This window comes from Scomber scombrus, chromosome 22 (genome assembly GCF_963691925.1).
Source record: "Scomber scombrus chromosome 22, fScoSco1.1, whole genome shotgun sequence".
NCBI classification, from domain to species: domain Eukaryota; kingdom Metazoa; phylum Chordata; class Actinopteri; order Scombriformes; family Scombridae; genus Scomber; species Scomber scombrus.
Genome location: NC_084991.1, coordinates 22,024,487 through 22,041,408, shown reverse-complemented (window position 1 = coordinate 22,041,408; position 16,922 = coordinate 22,024,487). Strand labels below are relative to the sequence as shown.

The 16,922-nt window shown below is 38.7% G+C and overlaps 1 protein-coding gene across 1 annotated transcript; it reads left to right on the top strand.

Moving 5' to 3' along the window:
- The first annotated feature begins 317 nt into the window (after nucleotides 1-317).
- On the top strand, nucleotides 318-2,433 carry il22 (interleukin 22). Its single transcript, XM_062444035.1, has 5 exons — nucleotides 318-494; nucleotides 853-918; nucleotides 1,095-1,244; nucleotides 1,756-1,815; nucleotides 2,341-2,433. Exons 1-5 carry the CDS (start codon nucleotides 318-320, stop codon nucleotides 2,431-2,433), a joined length of 546 nt encoding a protein of 181 aa, XP_062300019.1.
- Nucleotides 2,434-16,922: the final 14,489 nt, after the last annotated feature.

Below are 16,922 nucleotides of genomic sequence, written 5' to 3'. Positions count from 1 at the left end.
TGACCTGTATGTGTGTGCGCATGTGTGTGTGTGCGCGCGAGTGTGTCTTGGGGTTTTTTGGATGGTTACCTGTCCTACATTTTTTGTAGAGGGGGCGGAGGGTTGATCTGTATAAAGAGACAAGGCAGAGAGACGTCTTCACATCAGCATCCACTGACAGGTGAGGACACAGCGAGAAGAATCACCTCTCAGTCTGATGATTATTATTTTAACTTATCATTATTTCGTTTTTAACAATCTGTTTCTGTGTTGCAGGTGAAAACACTCACACTTCTCCTCGAGCTAAAAGGATTAAGATAAATTCATCTACTTGAACAATGAAGGTCTCCACACTCGTCTCCTTCTTCCGTCCAGCTGTCGCTGTGCTCATCCTGCTGCCGCTGCTTCTGATTGGCTGGACCGAGCAGGCGACAGCGGTCCCTGTGGCCAAGTCGGTCAGCGGGCCACTGCAAAACCCAGAGACATACATTGCTATCCAGAATTTGTCACAACACGTGAGTACTTTTGAGATTTGACACTTGTGATACAATAGATTTGTTTTTCTATTCTATAACTATTTTAATCAGTTATTCAGTTAAATCTGTCTTAAATCTCAAAATTCCTCCAGATTTTACCCTTAATCTTATTCTGTAGTTTCTAGCTGATGCTTCATGTCTGTCTCCTCATGAAGTACATCTCAATCAATCGATCAATCAATCGAACTTTATTTATACAACAGCTTTCATACAGGGTAGTGTAGTTCAAAGTGCTTTACAATCAGTTGCTTGACAAGCTGATAATGAGACAGATCAAGTGATAAGGATGCACATCTGCTTTAAACATGATGCTAATAAGTCTTGTCGGTGTCTTCAGGCTCAGAGTATGCAGGCAGAGGAACACTCCAACATCAGACTGATCCCCAGAGTCAACGCCAGCCAGGTGAGAACTCTCCTGAAAATGTTCTCCACAACTTCTGAAGTGTTTCATAATTCTTTAAAAAAAAAAAGCTCCTGCAAGAAAATATGTCACTTGCAAAAAGACAAACAAGTAATGTTCTTGATTGCTGGTCAGGTTGTGTTAGTCCTTCTGATTTCTGAACCTCTGACCTCCTCCAGGACCAGGTGAAGATCTGCTGTCTCCACGCCAACATCCTGGACTACTACCTGGGCAACATCCTGCATCAAAGTGACATCGAACATCCCAGCATGCACCTCCTGAAGACCAACCTCGTCCGTGTCAGCGAGGACCTGAAGAAGCACGGCTGCGTAAGTGTTTTAACTTAGAGCTGTTTGTTAAATGATTGTTGGGATATTTTCTAATTTACTGTCTCTATTGCCATCCAAAAGTTTGATACCAATCTCATAGCTAACTTCATATTAACTGTACAGACATAAGAGTGGTATCAGTTTCCTCATCTAACTCTCGGCAAGAAATCGTCCCAAAATCCAACTATTCCTTTAAGAGAATTAACTAAGATTATTTGTTTGTGAGCATCATAGTCTGTTGTTGAGCCTAAAACTGCCAATTATATACAAAAATATAAGAACATTTCCAAAATACCGCCATTGCTTCCTAAGAATGTGAGTTATCAGAAGTTAAATATGAAGTTTTTGCAGTATGTATATGTGGTGGCGGTGTGGTTGATCTTAAAATCGATAACGACACTCTGTGGTTTCGATAAAGGAAAGGAAAGATGCAATAACACAAACAGAGAGAGACACAGAGAGATTGAATAGATAACAGCTGCTAACCTGCAGTACATGTTTGTCTCTCCAGAATGTGACTCACTACCACAACCATCACCACGCTGTGGAGTTTCGCAGAAAGCTCAAGGAGGTAAGATGTTTTTAAAAATCAAAGCAGAGCAAAGAAAAAAAACTTGATTCAGCTGCTCCGAGCATTAGTCTGACATTCGGCCTTTTCCTATCTTCTACAGACACTTACTTGTATTTCATATCCACACATACCCTTATCGTTAAACCCTTATTTTAAGATAACAAAAAACTATTTGATAAGTGATTTTTTAAAGCACAAATACAAAATATTCTTTGGTTACGTCTTCTCTAATGTGAAGATTTGCAGGTTTTCTATCAGATGAATGGAGATATTTGGACTTTAGGAAACTTTGTAATATCTCACACATCTTATAAATGATCAGTTGATTAAATCAGAAGATAATCTGATGATTGATAAACAATGAAAATAGACCCAAACCAACAATGTTTTAATCCATCTTCATTGGCTCGTTGGTTCCTGAAAATACAAATCGGATTAATACACATTTCTTCATAGACTTTAAAATTGACTGATAGAATATCTTGTGTTTTCCAGTGTTTCTAATGTGTCTCTTTGTGTTTTTAGATGGACGGCGATCAAGGCATAATCAAAGCGGTGGGAGAGATCGACATCCTGTTCAGCTACCTGCAGGACTTCTGCATCGAGACAAAAAACTAACATGGCAGCTGCTGCACGACGACGCCTCCACTGTTTCCACTGAACACTGAGCAGAGAGGCGCTCTTCTATTTATCATATTTATCACCTTTTATACCAACAACTTTTATACTTTTATTTATTGATCTATTTAAATTGAGAACGTATTTAAGATTTTTTTTTAAAAATATGAATGTACAATATTTATATTGACACTTGACCGATTCGTTATTGATCTATTTATTGATCAGAATGTATTAACGCCTGAGCTGGAAGTACTCTGGCGTTGATCCTGTTGCCATGTTATTGGCGGATTATTAATGGAAAGTGTTACAGTATTTAAATGTCTCAGACTGTTGATCAGTGAGAATGAACTGAAAATAAATAAAGTTTGGCTCTAATGTGAACATTGGCTTGTCTCTCTTACTTAATCGCACCAGCTGGAGCTTGTGTTTGTATTCTTTGTCACTACTTGTTACTAGTTTTAAACAATTTAACCCTTAAACAGGCAACATGCATCAGGATATACATACAAATATATATATATATTTTTATACCTTAATAGGGGCAACGTATCCTGGTGGAGATACAACTCATAAAATCCTAAATATACAAAATATTTTTACAATTATTACCCTAACCCCTAACCTTTATTTTCCACTCCTGCCTGTTTATGGTAACTCCATTAAAACTTTTAACCTGTTAATCACTCGAGCCCCAACCAACAAGGGTAAAACAGTCCCGGTGCAAGAAATCACACCACAGGACATTTAAACACTTAAGAATAAAGTCATATAACATACCGTTTTGTTCGGAAGAAGCTCGACTACTAAGCTAATGTAATCACTTGTAGATAAATTAAACAAAAGTCAAACATCAAGCTCCTGACTGAGCGAGCAGCAAAAGCCTCTTCCATCTACACACAGTGCACGCCCGCAGTCACAGCGTTCCTGATATCTTCTCATTTCACGATGTTCACATAAATGACACATCGAATGAATAATGAGACGCCAGCAATAAAACTCCCATCACTGTCCGACCAAACCTCACTGAATAACCCAATGAAAAACATGCAAAACTAACTTCCCTTTGCATGTTTACAGCTACAAAATCATGACTTTGCTGTCAAAAGTTGTCTCTAGTTGCATGAAATCACTCACAATGGCTACTTCAGTGTCTCCAAGTCATTTTCTATGTATTTACATGGCATCGAGAAGGCGTTTCTTCACTTTATTAACATCAGACTTGGCACGGGTAATGTTCAGATATGGTTTGGAAGACGATTTAGAGCTGCAGCTGCATAACTACAAAGGGATTGTTCACTCGTGTAAAAGTGTAAATCACTCCATGTTCAATCTTCATTTACTCTGACCCAGAAACATTTACGCTTATGCTTTCATCTCTGCAGACATCTCAGAAGCGCCTCCTTTATTATCATACCAAGATTATTCATATAGACCTTGTAGCTGCAAATAATTACTATAATCATTTTGGGTATGTCATTTTCAAACAGGAGTCGGAAGCCAAAGGGATTAGGAGGTTAAAGAGAAACGTTGGTGTATTTTCAACCTGGACTCAATTTTCCCGCCTTTTTTGACCAATTGACGAATGGGGACAACAATCTTTAAAAACTGGTACAGTACTGAGTGAGAAGTCTTGTTCTCATATCTCATGACAGTTGAGTTGTTGTGAAAATCAGCAAAATATTCGGCAGGAGTTTGTGTATCTAAAAGATTTATAAAAGTCGTGACTGAATATTTAACTAAACTCTTGTGAGATTTCAGAGCCTCTCTTTAAACAAGACTTAGGCACAACAACGAACAGACCGGATCAATTGGAAGGGGAAGAAAAAAGTTTTATTTCTGTGTGATACTGTCTATAATGTGGTCAGACTCTTATAGTAACAATCTGAACCTGTCAGAGGCGAAAACAAATCCTTTTAGTAGACGTACATTGACGGAGCTCGATTTTGCGGCTGCCGGCTGAAGCAGTCTCGCTCAATAATGGACCATACAACCATACAATGGACCATGGACCCGTTAGACATAAAAAGATGGGAAAACAGGGTTCAGGTTGAAAAATATCAAAGTTTATCTTCAAGAAATGTATAAGCTACTCACTGCGTCATCACAAACTGTAACATAACCTCCAAAAATAACAGTTTAAAAGGCCGAAAGATAAAATAAACTCTCTTTTACTCATCTGAACTGGTCAGATATTGGAAAGCGAATGTTGGCTTTGAACTTGCAAACAGCTGAAGTTTACTGATTCACTCTGAAAATGAAGATGAGTCTGAACAGTGAACAGCAACAATAGAGAGATTCAACGCTGTATCAAACAAAGAGGTTAGCTGCTGCCAAAAAAAATGAAACCTGAGCTGTAAGATAATATACTTCAGTGTGTCGAGTGAAGAGGAAACGTCCTGGTGATAACCCGATCATCTGACTGAACTGAGTCAATTTGTTTGTGATAATTCAGTCTTGACATTATACTCAAGTTTTTCCATTTGGGGGAAGGTGTTTGGACCTGACCCAACCTCTGTTACATCCACATCATTCTACGTCAATCAATCAAGTCAATCTTTATTCATATAGCGCCAAATCATGACAAGTTATCCTAAGCTGTATAAACACTGTATACACATTTCTTTAGCTTGACTTTTCCTAATGTAAGTGTACAAAAATGGACATAAAATGCATCTTTTTATTTATATTTGTATGCAGCTGATACACATTTCTGTATATTCAAATGTACAAAATGTAAAAACAACACCATTCAAACATGTTATATTCTTCATATTATATAAAATCCTCCTGGAACATAAATAAATAGAATACACTCTTCATTAAGGATGAATCAAACATGTATTAATGACTGATGGGGAATTTATAAATGTGAATTGGTGAAGACACTAATTATGAATCAGAATATGAACAGTATGTGAGGGTTAAAGTACTCACATAGGTCTAGACCAGGGGTGGCGAACCATGTGCCATGGAGAGCCATGTGTATGCAGGTTTCCCTTCCAACCAAACACTTCAACAGGTGATTTCACTGATTAACACAGCTTCAGCCACAGAGGTGTGTTAATCAGTGAAATCACCTGTTGAAGTGTTTGGTTCACCCCTGGTCTAGATCATACCCTTTATTTAATTCAAAGAGACCCAACATTCCCAAATGAGCAATAATATGGAGACAGCAGTGGCAAAAAGAACTCCGGGGAAGAAGTTTAAGTTAGAGAAATGTATTAATAGTACATGAATGTAAATGGATAGAAAGAGGAACAGAGGTATAATTTTATAATAAGATCAACATCATTGTGTTTTTGCCTGTTGAATAATAGAATAATGACACTTCTATCTCAGTTTTCTGTGTGCACTTTGATAGATGAATGTATAAAAACACAGCTTCAGTTCAAGTCTCCAAACTACAACTACTGCCCCTTCAAGTACAGACCCATGAGAGCTCAGATTGGACACTGCTGCACTGATGAATCAAACTACATGGACCCAAATGATATGAGGTATATCTTTGAGCGGTTGGTAATCCAGTCTTGCCAACGCGTCCCCACCAACGCAGCCTGCTGTGTTGCTTTTTTCGCTCTGAATCCACACTTACATCTGACCTTTACTTTCGTGCATGAAGTCGAAAGCAGATGGACTGTCTTTAAGTTTTAAGGCTTGAGGCAATGGTACGGGGATCCTCCCCACCCCCCCAACACATACACACACACACACACACACACACACACACACACATACTGAATGATCTATATTATTTAAATTGGTGCAGAATTCTGCAGAAACCACAAGTAGACAAGACCTACTTACCTACTTTCGTTGGTGTAGGTTTAGTTTCAAGTTGCTCCAAGTGTGTGTGTGTGTGTGTGTGTGTGTGTGTGTGTGTGTGTGTGTGTGTGTGTGTGTGTGTGTGTGTGTGTGTGTGTGTTTGTGTTTGTTGGGGGTTGGGGATGCCAAAGATAGCAGAACACAAGTAAGACTGTGTATATATATTTATATTTATCTTTAATGATACACATTTAACTGTAAATAAAAAATCTAGTATTTAGTTTTTAATTATTTAATTACAGATGAAACAATGCAAATAATTCCAGATTCTCCAGCGTGAGGGTTTTCTTTGGGTTTTTAGACTGTTATCAGATTAAATTAACAGTTTGAAGACGTCACTTTGAGCTCTGAGAATTAAAGATGAAGACTTTGTTTCCTCTGGTCATTTTAGAGACTCAAAGATGAATCTCTCTTTTGTGTTTGAGGGCGGTTTGTACTTCATCCCATTTAACAGGTGGCTGAAACCACTTCTGTTAAGATTAGACCTGACTAAGATGAGGCGCGATCGTGTTTCTGTAGTTACAAGATTTAAATATTAGAAGCGATGTGACGTAGTTCAACAGCCTCAACAGGGAAATTTTATAGATTCATATTCATGAGATGATTATTTCTTCTCATCTGTAAGGAAGCCCATTTAACTTTGTGATAAACCGCAGCAGTGTCGGGCAAGTTACTTAAAAATTGTGATCACACATTACTCAGTGTAAAAATAATTACTTGTAGTTAAAGTTGCCTTTAAACAACTGAGAATCGTCCTCAGCCACATCCTGCGACTTCTGTATTTAACATGTGGAAACAGAAAATGGGATGTTTGTAGGTTTATTTTACTTATTTATCACTACTTTAATGGAATTAGGTGATAATTGGTACTTTATGCTTTATTATAAACAGTCAAACAGTCAGACGGGGGTCAATTTTGACCCAGAAGGCCAATAGGTGTTATTAAGTGCTGCAGTTCAAATATTAGAAATGGTTAGAAACTTTGACAAGTACCAATTTGTGATAATCCATCATCAACCATAATTGACCCACAAGGACAAAAATTGCATGATTGATGGGAAGACAGCAGGAAGGTTAACAAGCAGTTCATATTTATATACAGTCAATGCCTCAGTCAGATAAAGGATCAATGAGTAAACTAATCAACCCTTCCCTATCACCACTCAAATTACCTACTGGTTACTGCCCAACACTGGTTAGTTAGTTAGTTTGTTGTAACATTTGTAGACAAGAGTAACACTTCTTATGTGACACTGCAAACCAAGAACTGTGTCAAACTTTACAGATAAAATCAGCAACACAAAAGCTTCCCTTCCTGAAACACAGATCAACAGATAAAGATAGCAAAGCCCCTTAAATCATCATAAAATGAGCAATAAAACCTTCACACGAGGCTCCACACTGTAGCTGACGATATGTTCTGTTATCAGCTACTTACTGTTTAATATTTGATTTGAGTCGAATGTTTGAAAATTAAACTTGAAAGCTGATATTTATTATTTTTGGTGCTGATTAAAGTGTAATAGTGTCGAAAAAGTCCTCACTTCAGGGTGTAAAACTTTGGTCCTCACAACGATAGAAATACAAACACACACACACACACCTGAATTCTAAACAGTTCATTTACCTCTCAGCTGGAGGGGGGCGGATTCAGCAGCTTTGTACCTGTGTGATGTCATCTCAGGGGATTTCCCACACAGGTGACACACACACACACACACACACACACACACACACACACACACACACACACACAGGGTCAAACGCACACAAAAAAAACAATACTGCTGCCAAGATAAAAGGTTTCCTCACACCCAACCTCACACAGCTCACATGCAACTACAATAACTCCGGACCACCAGTCGCTGTGCTGCCCTCTGGGTGCAGGTCCCCGAGGTGCAGAAGGGGGGCTCGCTTTGTCAAACATCCGGGAGTCTTGTTTGCGTGTTGTTGTGTGCTGGTGTGTTGTACATGTACGTCATGTTTGTTGTGTGATGATGTGTGTGTCAAGTGTAATGTTGACTTTCCCTGTGATGTATAGCGCTGTTATTATGAATAATAAAGCCAATAAAGTCGAACTCACTGACTGAGTGACTGACTGAGCAAAGAAATAAAGAAACAACAGCAAACTTCCCGTTCTGTGTGTGTGTGTGTGTGTGTCAGTGTGTGTTTGCGTGCGTGTCAGTCAATGTGCGTGCGTGTGTGTGTGTGTATTTGGCAGTGTGTGTGTGTGTGACAAGGATCTATATATAGCCACTGTACTTTTTGTGTTGAGCAAAGACGGTTCACATGATGATATGATGATGTCACACTTTGGGGGGATCTGGAGATATTTAAAGAAACAGCGCTAAAAATAAAGAATAAAGAATTGTTTGTTGTTTGTTTGTTTTTTTGTTTTTAAAAAAAAACAAAACTTTATTATTCTGTTAACTCTGACACTGATAGTGGAGTCGGTGGTGATTTAACCCTCCTGTTGTCCTCGAGTCAAGGAAGGAAGTTAGGGAGGGAGGAAGGAGGAAAGGAAAGAAGGAAGGGAGGAGGGAGGAAGGAAAGGAAGGATGGAAGAAAAGAAGGAAGGAAGGAAGGTAGGGGGGACAAAAGAAAGAGGGAAGGAGGGAGGGAGGAGGGAGAAAGGAAGGGAGGAAGGAAAAAAGGAAGGAGGGAGAAAGGAAGGACAGAAGGACGGAAGAAAGGAGGATGGACGAAGGAAGGAAGGGAGGAAAGAAGGACAGACGGAAGGGAGGGAGGAAGGAGAGAAGGAGGGAGGGAGGAAAGAAGGACAGAAGGAATGAAGAAAGGAGGATGGACGAAGGAAGGAAGGGAGGAAAGAAGGACAGACGGAAGGGAGGGAGGAAGGAGAGAAGGAAGGAAGGGAGGAAAGAAGGAACAGTCAAAACAGACGGGGTCAATTTGACGACACGAAGGTTAAACTTTTCGGCTACATCAGGAACGTTGTTTTTATCTCTTGTAATAATGAGTGGTCACAGAGGTTGTCTAATGTTTTCTCTGATAATGATGCAACAAAAGCACCACTGCACTTTTATTTTATGAGTTCAATAGTGGAAAAACTTTTATTTAAAGCCGTTATCAACTATATTTTCTATAATAACCATGATCCATCAGTGTGTAATGTGTTTGTGCCTCGTGCTGATGAACCTGCAGAGAATGATCAGAGTCTCTGCAGCTTTACGGAGCTTTATAGTTGAGTTTCAGCTCATTGTTTAGCTGTCTGGATGCAACTTTACTGTTCTGGTTCACTCTCAGCGATCTCATAGTGTCGTTTGGGCCGCAGCAGGCAAACAGACCCAGTTATCTGTAGACTAGCTGGTGAACATAGTGGAGCATTTAGATATTTCCCTCAGGAGTTGGTAGAGAGTAAAAACAGAGCTAACAGAAAGAGAATATTGGACTTTACATTCAGCAGATGGACAGAAACACGACTCCTAATGAATGATAATGTTGATCAGTAACTGCTGGATGTGGAAATATGAGTTCACAATGGAAACTAGAGGACAAAACATCAATTGCAGGTTTAAGTGAAAGTGCAAAAATACTGGCAGCAAGTATCAAAGGTAAAAAAAACTCATGCAAAATGGCCCAATTTATACTTATGTCCTGTGCAGGCGGGGAGTTCCGGTCCTCTGAAATGAGGCCAACACGGAAGTAACTTAAAACTGCATTCTATCAAAAGGCCACCAGGGGGCGACCGTTTTGGTGTCAAAAGGACTTCCGTCTCTATACAAGTCAATGGAGAATTCACCAACTTCTCACTTGATGTATAACCTCAGTAAACGTTTTCAAAATGTGTTTATGGTCTCAATCGCTAGTTTAAAGCCTTCTTCAATGCAGTATGATGTTCATTTGGGACATTTTGGCCTCCCTGATTTTATATGTGACGATAAAGCAGGGTATGCATTAGGGCGTGGCTACGTCGTGATTGACAGGTTGATTGGTTCACAGGTTCAGGAGGGCGCCTCATGCTCCTCCTGATGCCCATATAAGTAGAATCTGTGTTTTTATTTTTCCCAGCATGCACCTGAAATGTTCAAGATGACGCTGCTCAGATCCGATACTATTGGCCTCCGAGCAGCAGTCCACAAACCAATGGGTGACGTCACGGATGTTACGTCCATTTCTTATATAGTCTATGGTTCTGTGTCATATGTGTCTCAATGTTAATCGCAGATCTTGCATCAATAAAACAAGACTATTATTACAGATTCATTGATGTATACTGTGTGTAAGAGCATCAAAAAACAACACAATGCATGATTACCGATCATACTTCTATTCAGTGATAGAAGAGGCCAGAAATGTTTCATATGTGTCAAAAGGTTAAATAAAGACTAATGTTACACTTGTGATAAATATGTAAATACTAGTGATAAAAATGTAACGTCAGCTGCTTGTGAAAAACTTCAGTTACCGTAAAAACCACAACCAAAGTACCGCAGCTTGCAGTTTACTGTGCAGGTCCGTCAGCTCTACGTGACACCACATGAGGAAAACTGAGTCTTTGAAGTTTGGAAAATTTCCAACTTTTACTTTCTGTTGTGCTCACTGGCCTTTTTTTTCTTCTTCTTCTTTTGCATAAACACATTAAACATCTGTGTCACATTTATGCTCTCATGCAATTCAGAGTCAGTGATACACTCAACCTGTTGGACTTTACACTGCGAGAGGACACTTTAGGGGAAGTCGACACAGGTGCAGGGAAAACATGCAAAAAGCCCTTTGAAAGCAACACAAGGAAGAAGACGTCCATCATGATGTGAGACAAAAAAGAGATCAGATTACTCTCAACGGGTTGCAGTTTATTTATTACACAATCAGTTCAATCTTTACTTCTTTTAAAACTCCTCCTTCACACTGCAGACTGTATTTCTGCTTCTCAACCTGCACACAGTCTGACATGAGATTTAAAGGAGAAAAACAACTCTTTTAAATCAGTTTCACTCGTTTATATTGTTTCATTTTCAATTTGTGTGCATGTGTCTGCATGTATTCACAGTGTGTGTGTTTATGCAGGTTGCTTTATATACATATGAAACACTTGTGCAGTATGTACTTATCTCTCTATAGAGCAACACTTTGATATCTGGTTTAGATTCATGCTACTATTAAGCAGTTAAAAAGTACATATGCTATAATTATAAGCATAAAAAATGTACAAAAAGGTTTCTGGACAGTGATTTTTTGAGTTTTACATGTGTTAAATGTAAAATATGATCGCTGTTATTAGTCTTTGGAGCCATTTCTAAACTAATTAATGAGACCAAACTCTTCATAATTAAGTAACATGTCACCCAGTGCAGCGGTGAAGCTCACTGATGTGTTTTTAATAGTTTTTGGAACAACAACAAAGGAATAAGATGCATAAGACTTTGGATCCACACACAATAGTTGATAGATGAGTTCATTGTTGGTGTAATTATAAAACCAACTCCACCTTTAACTGTGTTGTTGCCAAGAGGAAATGTATCCTGCAGCCAAATGCCACCACACGAGCTCACATCAACTCAAAACAAAGTACCGCAGCGTTCGATGCAGCCGGGGGAAACATACAAAAACCGGTCATGTGACAAAGCGTAAACCTGCCATCAGTGACCAGAGCGAGCACACCCTGCTGCAATATGGGTCAGAGAGCGTCTCGTCACTTTCTGAAACATGCCGCCCTGGAAAACAAAACCTGCAGAGTAACCGCTTCACGGCTAAGATGAGAAAACCGCAACCTACTTTGATTAGGCCACAACGCCAAAAAATCTGGTTACCAAAATAAACCTGTGAATCCAGCAAATGACATCATCACCACCACGGGAGGCTCGGAGGCAAAGAAACCAAATCAAACCAGCTTCCAAAGATCAATTGGGGACAATTGTAGGATCTAATTTTAGGCCCCAAAACTGAATTTAAGAAGGTTTTTAAGACTTTTTCTGCACAGTAACTTAAAATAGTTTGTAACAGCAAAGGTCTTATCCTTTAATTCCTCACAGTGTGTTACAGCTTGATCCCATCGAGAGTGTCCCTGCTCCGACACCGCCACTCTAGTCAATGTTTGTGATTCTACCAGATGGGAACATTCTCTGTTCCCTAGTCTATTGGCATCAAAATAAACGTATGAATAACTTGCACACATCCTTTTTTTGTGGACCCAGCATCAAATTTCTGCTTTTAATCCATTTTGAGAGAATATATTAGAGGATTATGGCAAAAATGTCTAAGTGGTGTAACCATAAAAACTTTGTACCAAATAATTCAACTTGCTTAAAAACAGTAAATTCTCAATAAAACACCATATCAACTAGTTTGGCATGATCTTACATTATAACTTTTATATTAAATAAAGGTAATGGAATACAATTGTTCTAAATATTACATTTACTCTGGTAACCATGGAGATCAGGAACCATATACAGTCATTATTAGTATAGTAAGTCCACTTAAATACACTGTAGGTGATAAAATATGTAATATGTATCATTCTTTTGTGGTTACACCATTTGACATTTTCAGGAGCATTCAGTCTTACTTTTGGTAAAAAAATGGTGCAAATGTCATTTCAAATGATATAAAACCAACAAAAATACTAAATGTACATTTTAACAAACCTGATGCTGCTTTTAAGACATTTTTTAAAGATATTTTTGATTTGCTCATCTAACCAAACCTGATTTGTAACTGACCTATATATAAATTGGCTCATTTTATGGTGAGTTGGGTCGATGGCTTGACCTGAATTTATTAACAGTAACTTTAACCACAAGTTTCTCTAAAATGACCAACGTGATCATTTTAACCCAAACCATCATCTTTACCTAAACCTAACCAGACCTTCACCACAGTGTTATCGCATCATAAAAACATCATTATTCTATAACAGTGATGTGTGACGGTTGAGTCTATCATTAACCTTTTACATTCTGACACATAAATAGTCAGTCTTTAATAAATGTTTGATTAATCCTTAACCCTCCTGTTGTCCTCGAGTCAAGGAAGGAAGGTAGGAAGAAGGAAACAAAGGAGGGAGGAAGGAAGGAAGGTAGGAAGAAGGAATGAAAGGAGGGAGGGAGAAAAGGAGGTAGGGAGGAAGGAAGAACGAAGGAAAGGAGGAAGGAAGGAAGGAAAAAGGAAGGAAAGGAGGGAGGAAGGAAGACGGAAGGAAATGAGGGAGGAAGGAAGGGAGGAAGGAAGGAAGGAAGACGGAAGGAAAGGAGGGAGGAAGGGAGGAAGGAAGGAAGGAAGGAAAGAAGGAACAGTCAAAACAGACAGGGTCAATTTGACCCGGGAGGACGACACAAATCTTAATGAAGCTGCCAGAGATCAAATAAAGTGTTTTATATTTATCGATGGAAAAAAAAACACATTCACAATCACTATTATGGTCCAGGAGAACATATCGTAGAATATGAAGAATGGTGATTTTTGAATTTTTGAATAATCGCAGGTCAAATTTGGACATTTGGACATCTGCAATATAAGCCTGTGCATCAGTTGCACAATTTAAAAAAGAAGAAGCATTATATCTCTATTTTTGTATATTCAGGGTCACATTAGGGTAGAGTAAAGGGTATTATTATAGCTCTCAAATCTAAAAATGGGTCAAATTCTGCAAAATGTAACGTACTCCTCTCCTAACGCGAAGTGGAGAATGTGTTGTGGTGCAAAAGTTTTAATCAGCAAGCACTGCAGAGGTTGATGTGTTAACCCCCCCCCCCCCAAATGATATGACAAAAATCACTCTTTGTCATCTTTGCACTTTTACTGCAGAAACACAGACAGTAAAATGTTTACTGCAGTGTGTCTGTGTGGCTGCTTGACCTGGTTACTGATCTGACTTCCAGGAACTCACACAGACACACACACACACACACACACACACACACACACACATGCTTGAAGACTTTCCTACATTCACTCGTCACATCAAAAACAGATAGACTTCTTCTTCTATGGTGCTGGCATGCTGACATCTTCGTTCTTTCGCTCAATCTGGGTCGGACGACTCGGAGCTTTTTCTGAAACCTGCCGGAGTGGAAAACGAACCTGCAGAATCACCGTTTCCTCGGTCTGCGTCACCGAATCCGCAACCTACTTTTATCTGACCGCACATCTAAACACCAAAACCCGGCGTAACCCCAACGGGTCCCGTTATCAGCACTGGGAGGAGGTGACATCATCGCGGCGGTGGTGAAGACTCAGCAGAAAAGAAGGAGGGATGGAGGAGAGGAAAAGGAGGAGAAATGAGACAAACGATTGGAAGAAAATAAGGAAAATAAGAGAGGAGGAAGAAAGGAGGTGATGGGAACAAGGAAAGGAAGAAAGGAAAGAGAGCAGAGGATAGATGAAGAGAAATAAGAATTAGAGAAACAGTAAAGAAGAAGGAGGAAAGGATGGAGGGAAAACTACAGAGGAGGGTTTAAAAAACAGGGTTAGAAGGATAAGGATAAGAGGAAAAATGGGAGAGAAAGAAGGGAAAACCAACAAGAGAAGAGAAAAAGAAAAGAAAGGAGAGCAGGGGAGGGGAAAGGAGATGGAGAAAGAGAAGGATACAATGAAAGAAAGGACAGAAAGAGGCGAAAAAGGAAAAGAAAATCGAGTTAAGGGAGGGAAGAGAGGAAAGGAGGGGAATCTAAGAGGAGGAAAAGAGGGAAGAGAAGAAGTAAGGAAAGAGAGGAGAAAGGGAATGGGAGGAAATTGTAGGAGAGGGAGGGAGGGAGAAAAAGGAGAATAAAAGAGGAAAGGAAGAGGAGGGGAGTGGAGGAGATAAGAAGAAAGAGAAAAAAGTAGGAAAGACAGGAGGAATCATGAAGGAAAAAAAAGGAAAGAAGTTAGGAAAGAGGAAATAGAGTGAAAGGATGATAAAGGAGGAAGGTGACGTCACCGTGGAGATTCCTTGGAAAGTCGCAGCGGTGAGTCAGGGATTTCTAAACTTCAGGAAAATTTTTGAAACAGGAGAAGAGGTAAAAAAAAAAGAGAAAAAAAAGTAGAAGAAAAAGAAGAAGAGGGGGAGTGGTGACAGAGGAGGAGAAGAAGAGAGGAGGAGGTATAAAAGTAGCAAAGGGGAGCGAACCTTTCTGCAGTTGACGATGTCTCTCCTCGTCACCACGATGCCTGTTCACACACTGATGCTCATCCTCATCCTCGTCTCCACGGCAACGGCCCAGCGAGGGCTCACCTGCCGGGAGGAAGTTCCCACCGAGCTGATCCGAGACCTGTGGAGCCGCACCACACCGCTGATCGACAAACTGCCGGTAAGATCAATAACTAATAATATCGCTTATCAGACTGATGATCAATTAAATGCCATTATTCTTCTTTTATTGATTAGCCTGCTGATCAATAAGTAACTTTAACTAATCAATTAAAGACAAATGATAACTTTTACTCATTTGTCCACTTATCAATAATATTGGCTGTCTGCTAACTAATCAATATACCAGTTTAAAATCAATACATTCTATTGATTAGTTAGTTTACCGTCAATTACACGTCAATAATAACTCTCATGATCATAATAATTATTGATTAGTGCGCTGATCAATATGCCAAGCTTGTCAAGTTTGCTAAAAAATTCAGTAATAACTATATTGATTATGTGTGCCAATCAATAAATCTGATTAAAGCTCAATAATAACTCTTATTGATCAGTTTGCCGATCAATATGTCAATAATATCTCCAATATTCTACCAATCAAAATGTTTACGATCACTTATTGATTAAAATGCTGATCAATACTACATGTCAGATTACTATCAATTAAAGATTAATAATAGCTCTTATTGATTAGTGTGTTAAAGTCACTTCTTATTCATCCTATAATCACTTTTATTGATCTATTAGTTTACTATCAAGTTATTCTCATTGATTAGTCTGCTGATCAATAGGTCAGCTTTCTATCAATTAATGCAGAGAAATGATAATGCTTATTGATTAGTATGATAATGTCAGATTTCTATCAATTAAATATCAATAATGTCACTTATTGATTAGTATTGATCGGTGTAGTCATACAGCGAAGTTACTCATGAAGGAAGATGCAGGAAAAGGATTAAACCTTGTATTCCAATCAATAATCAATAATCAAAATTAGAGCTGAGAGGGTTTTTTTTCTCCTGTATTTTCTCTGATCAGATTTATTGATTACAGCACAGCAGCGTTCAATCGTTCATATTGACGAGCGAAAGTGTGTGTGCACAGATTTGTCGGCTGGTGTTCGGTATCAGACAGGAAGTGAAAGTGTGAAAAGCTGCAGTTTTTTAAACCAGATCAAAGAGTCCGATAAGATCAAAGACTCTCAGACTGAAAACACAAAAAGCAGCATCATCATCACCATCATCATCATCATCATCACAGAGTTTTACATGATGATAAGCTGATAAGACAGAATTCATGTAAAAAGTAAAAACTATTTGGGACTAATGGACACAAAAAAAAGTAATAAAATCAATAAAATAGATTAAAAAACATTCAAATCAAACTTTATAGAAGCATGATTGATGACAACAATAAATATGTTGTAAAACTAGAGCGGCAACAATTAGTCAGTTAAGTTTTCTGGCAACAATTTCAATAATCGATTAAACGTTTATGTTGAATTTCTTAAGCAAAAAGACCAAAAATTATTTGGTTTCAGCTTTTAAAATGTGAGTTTACTTTGTTTGAT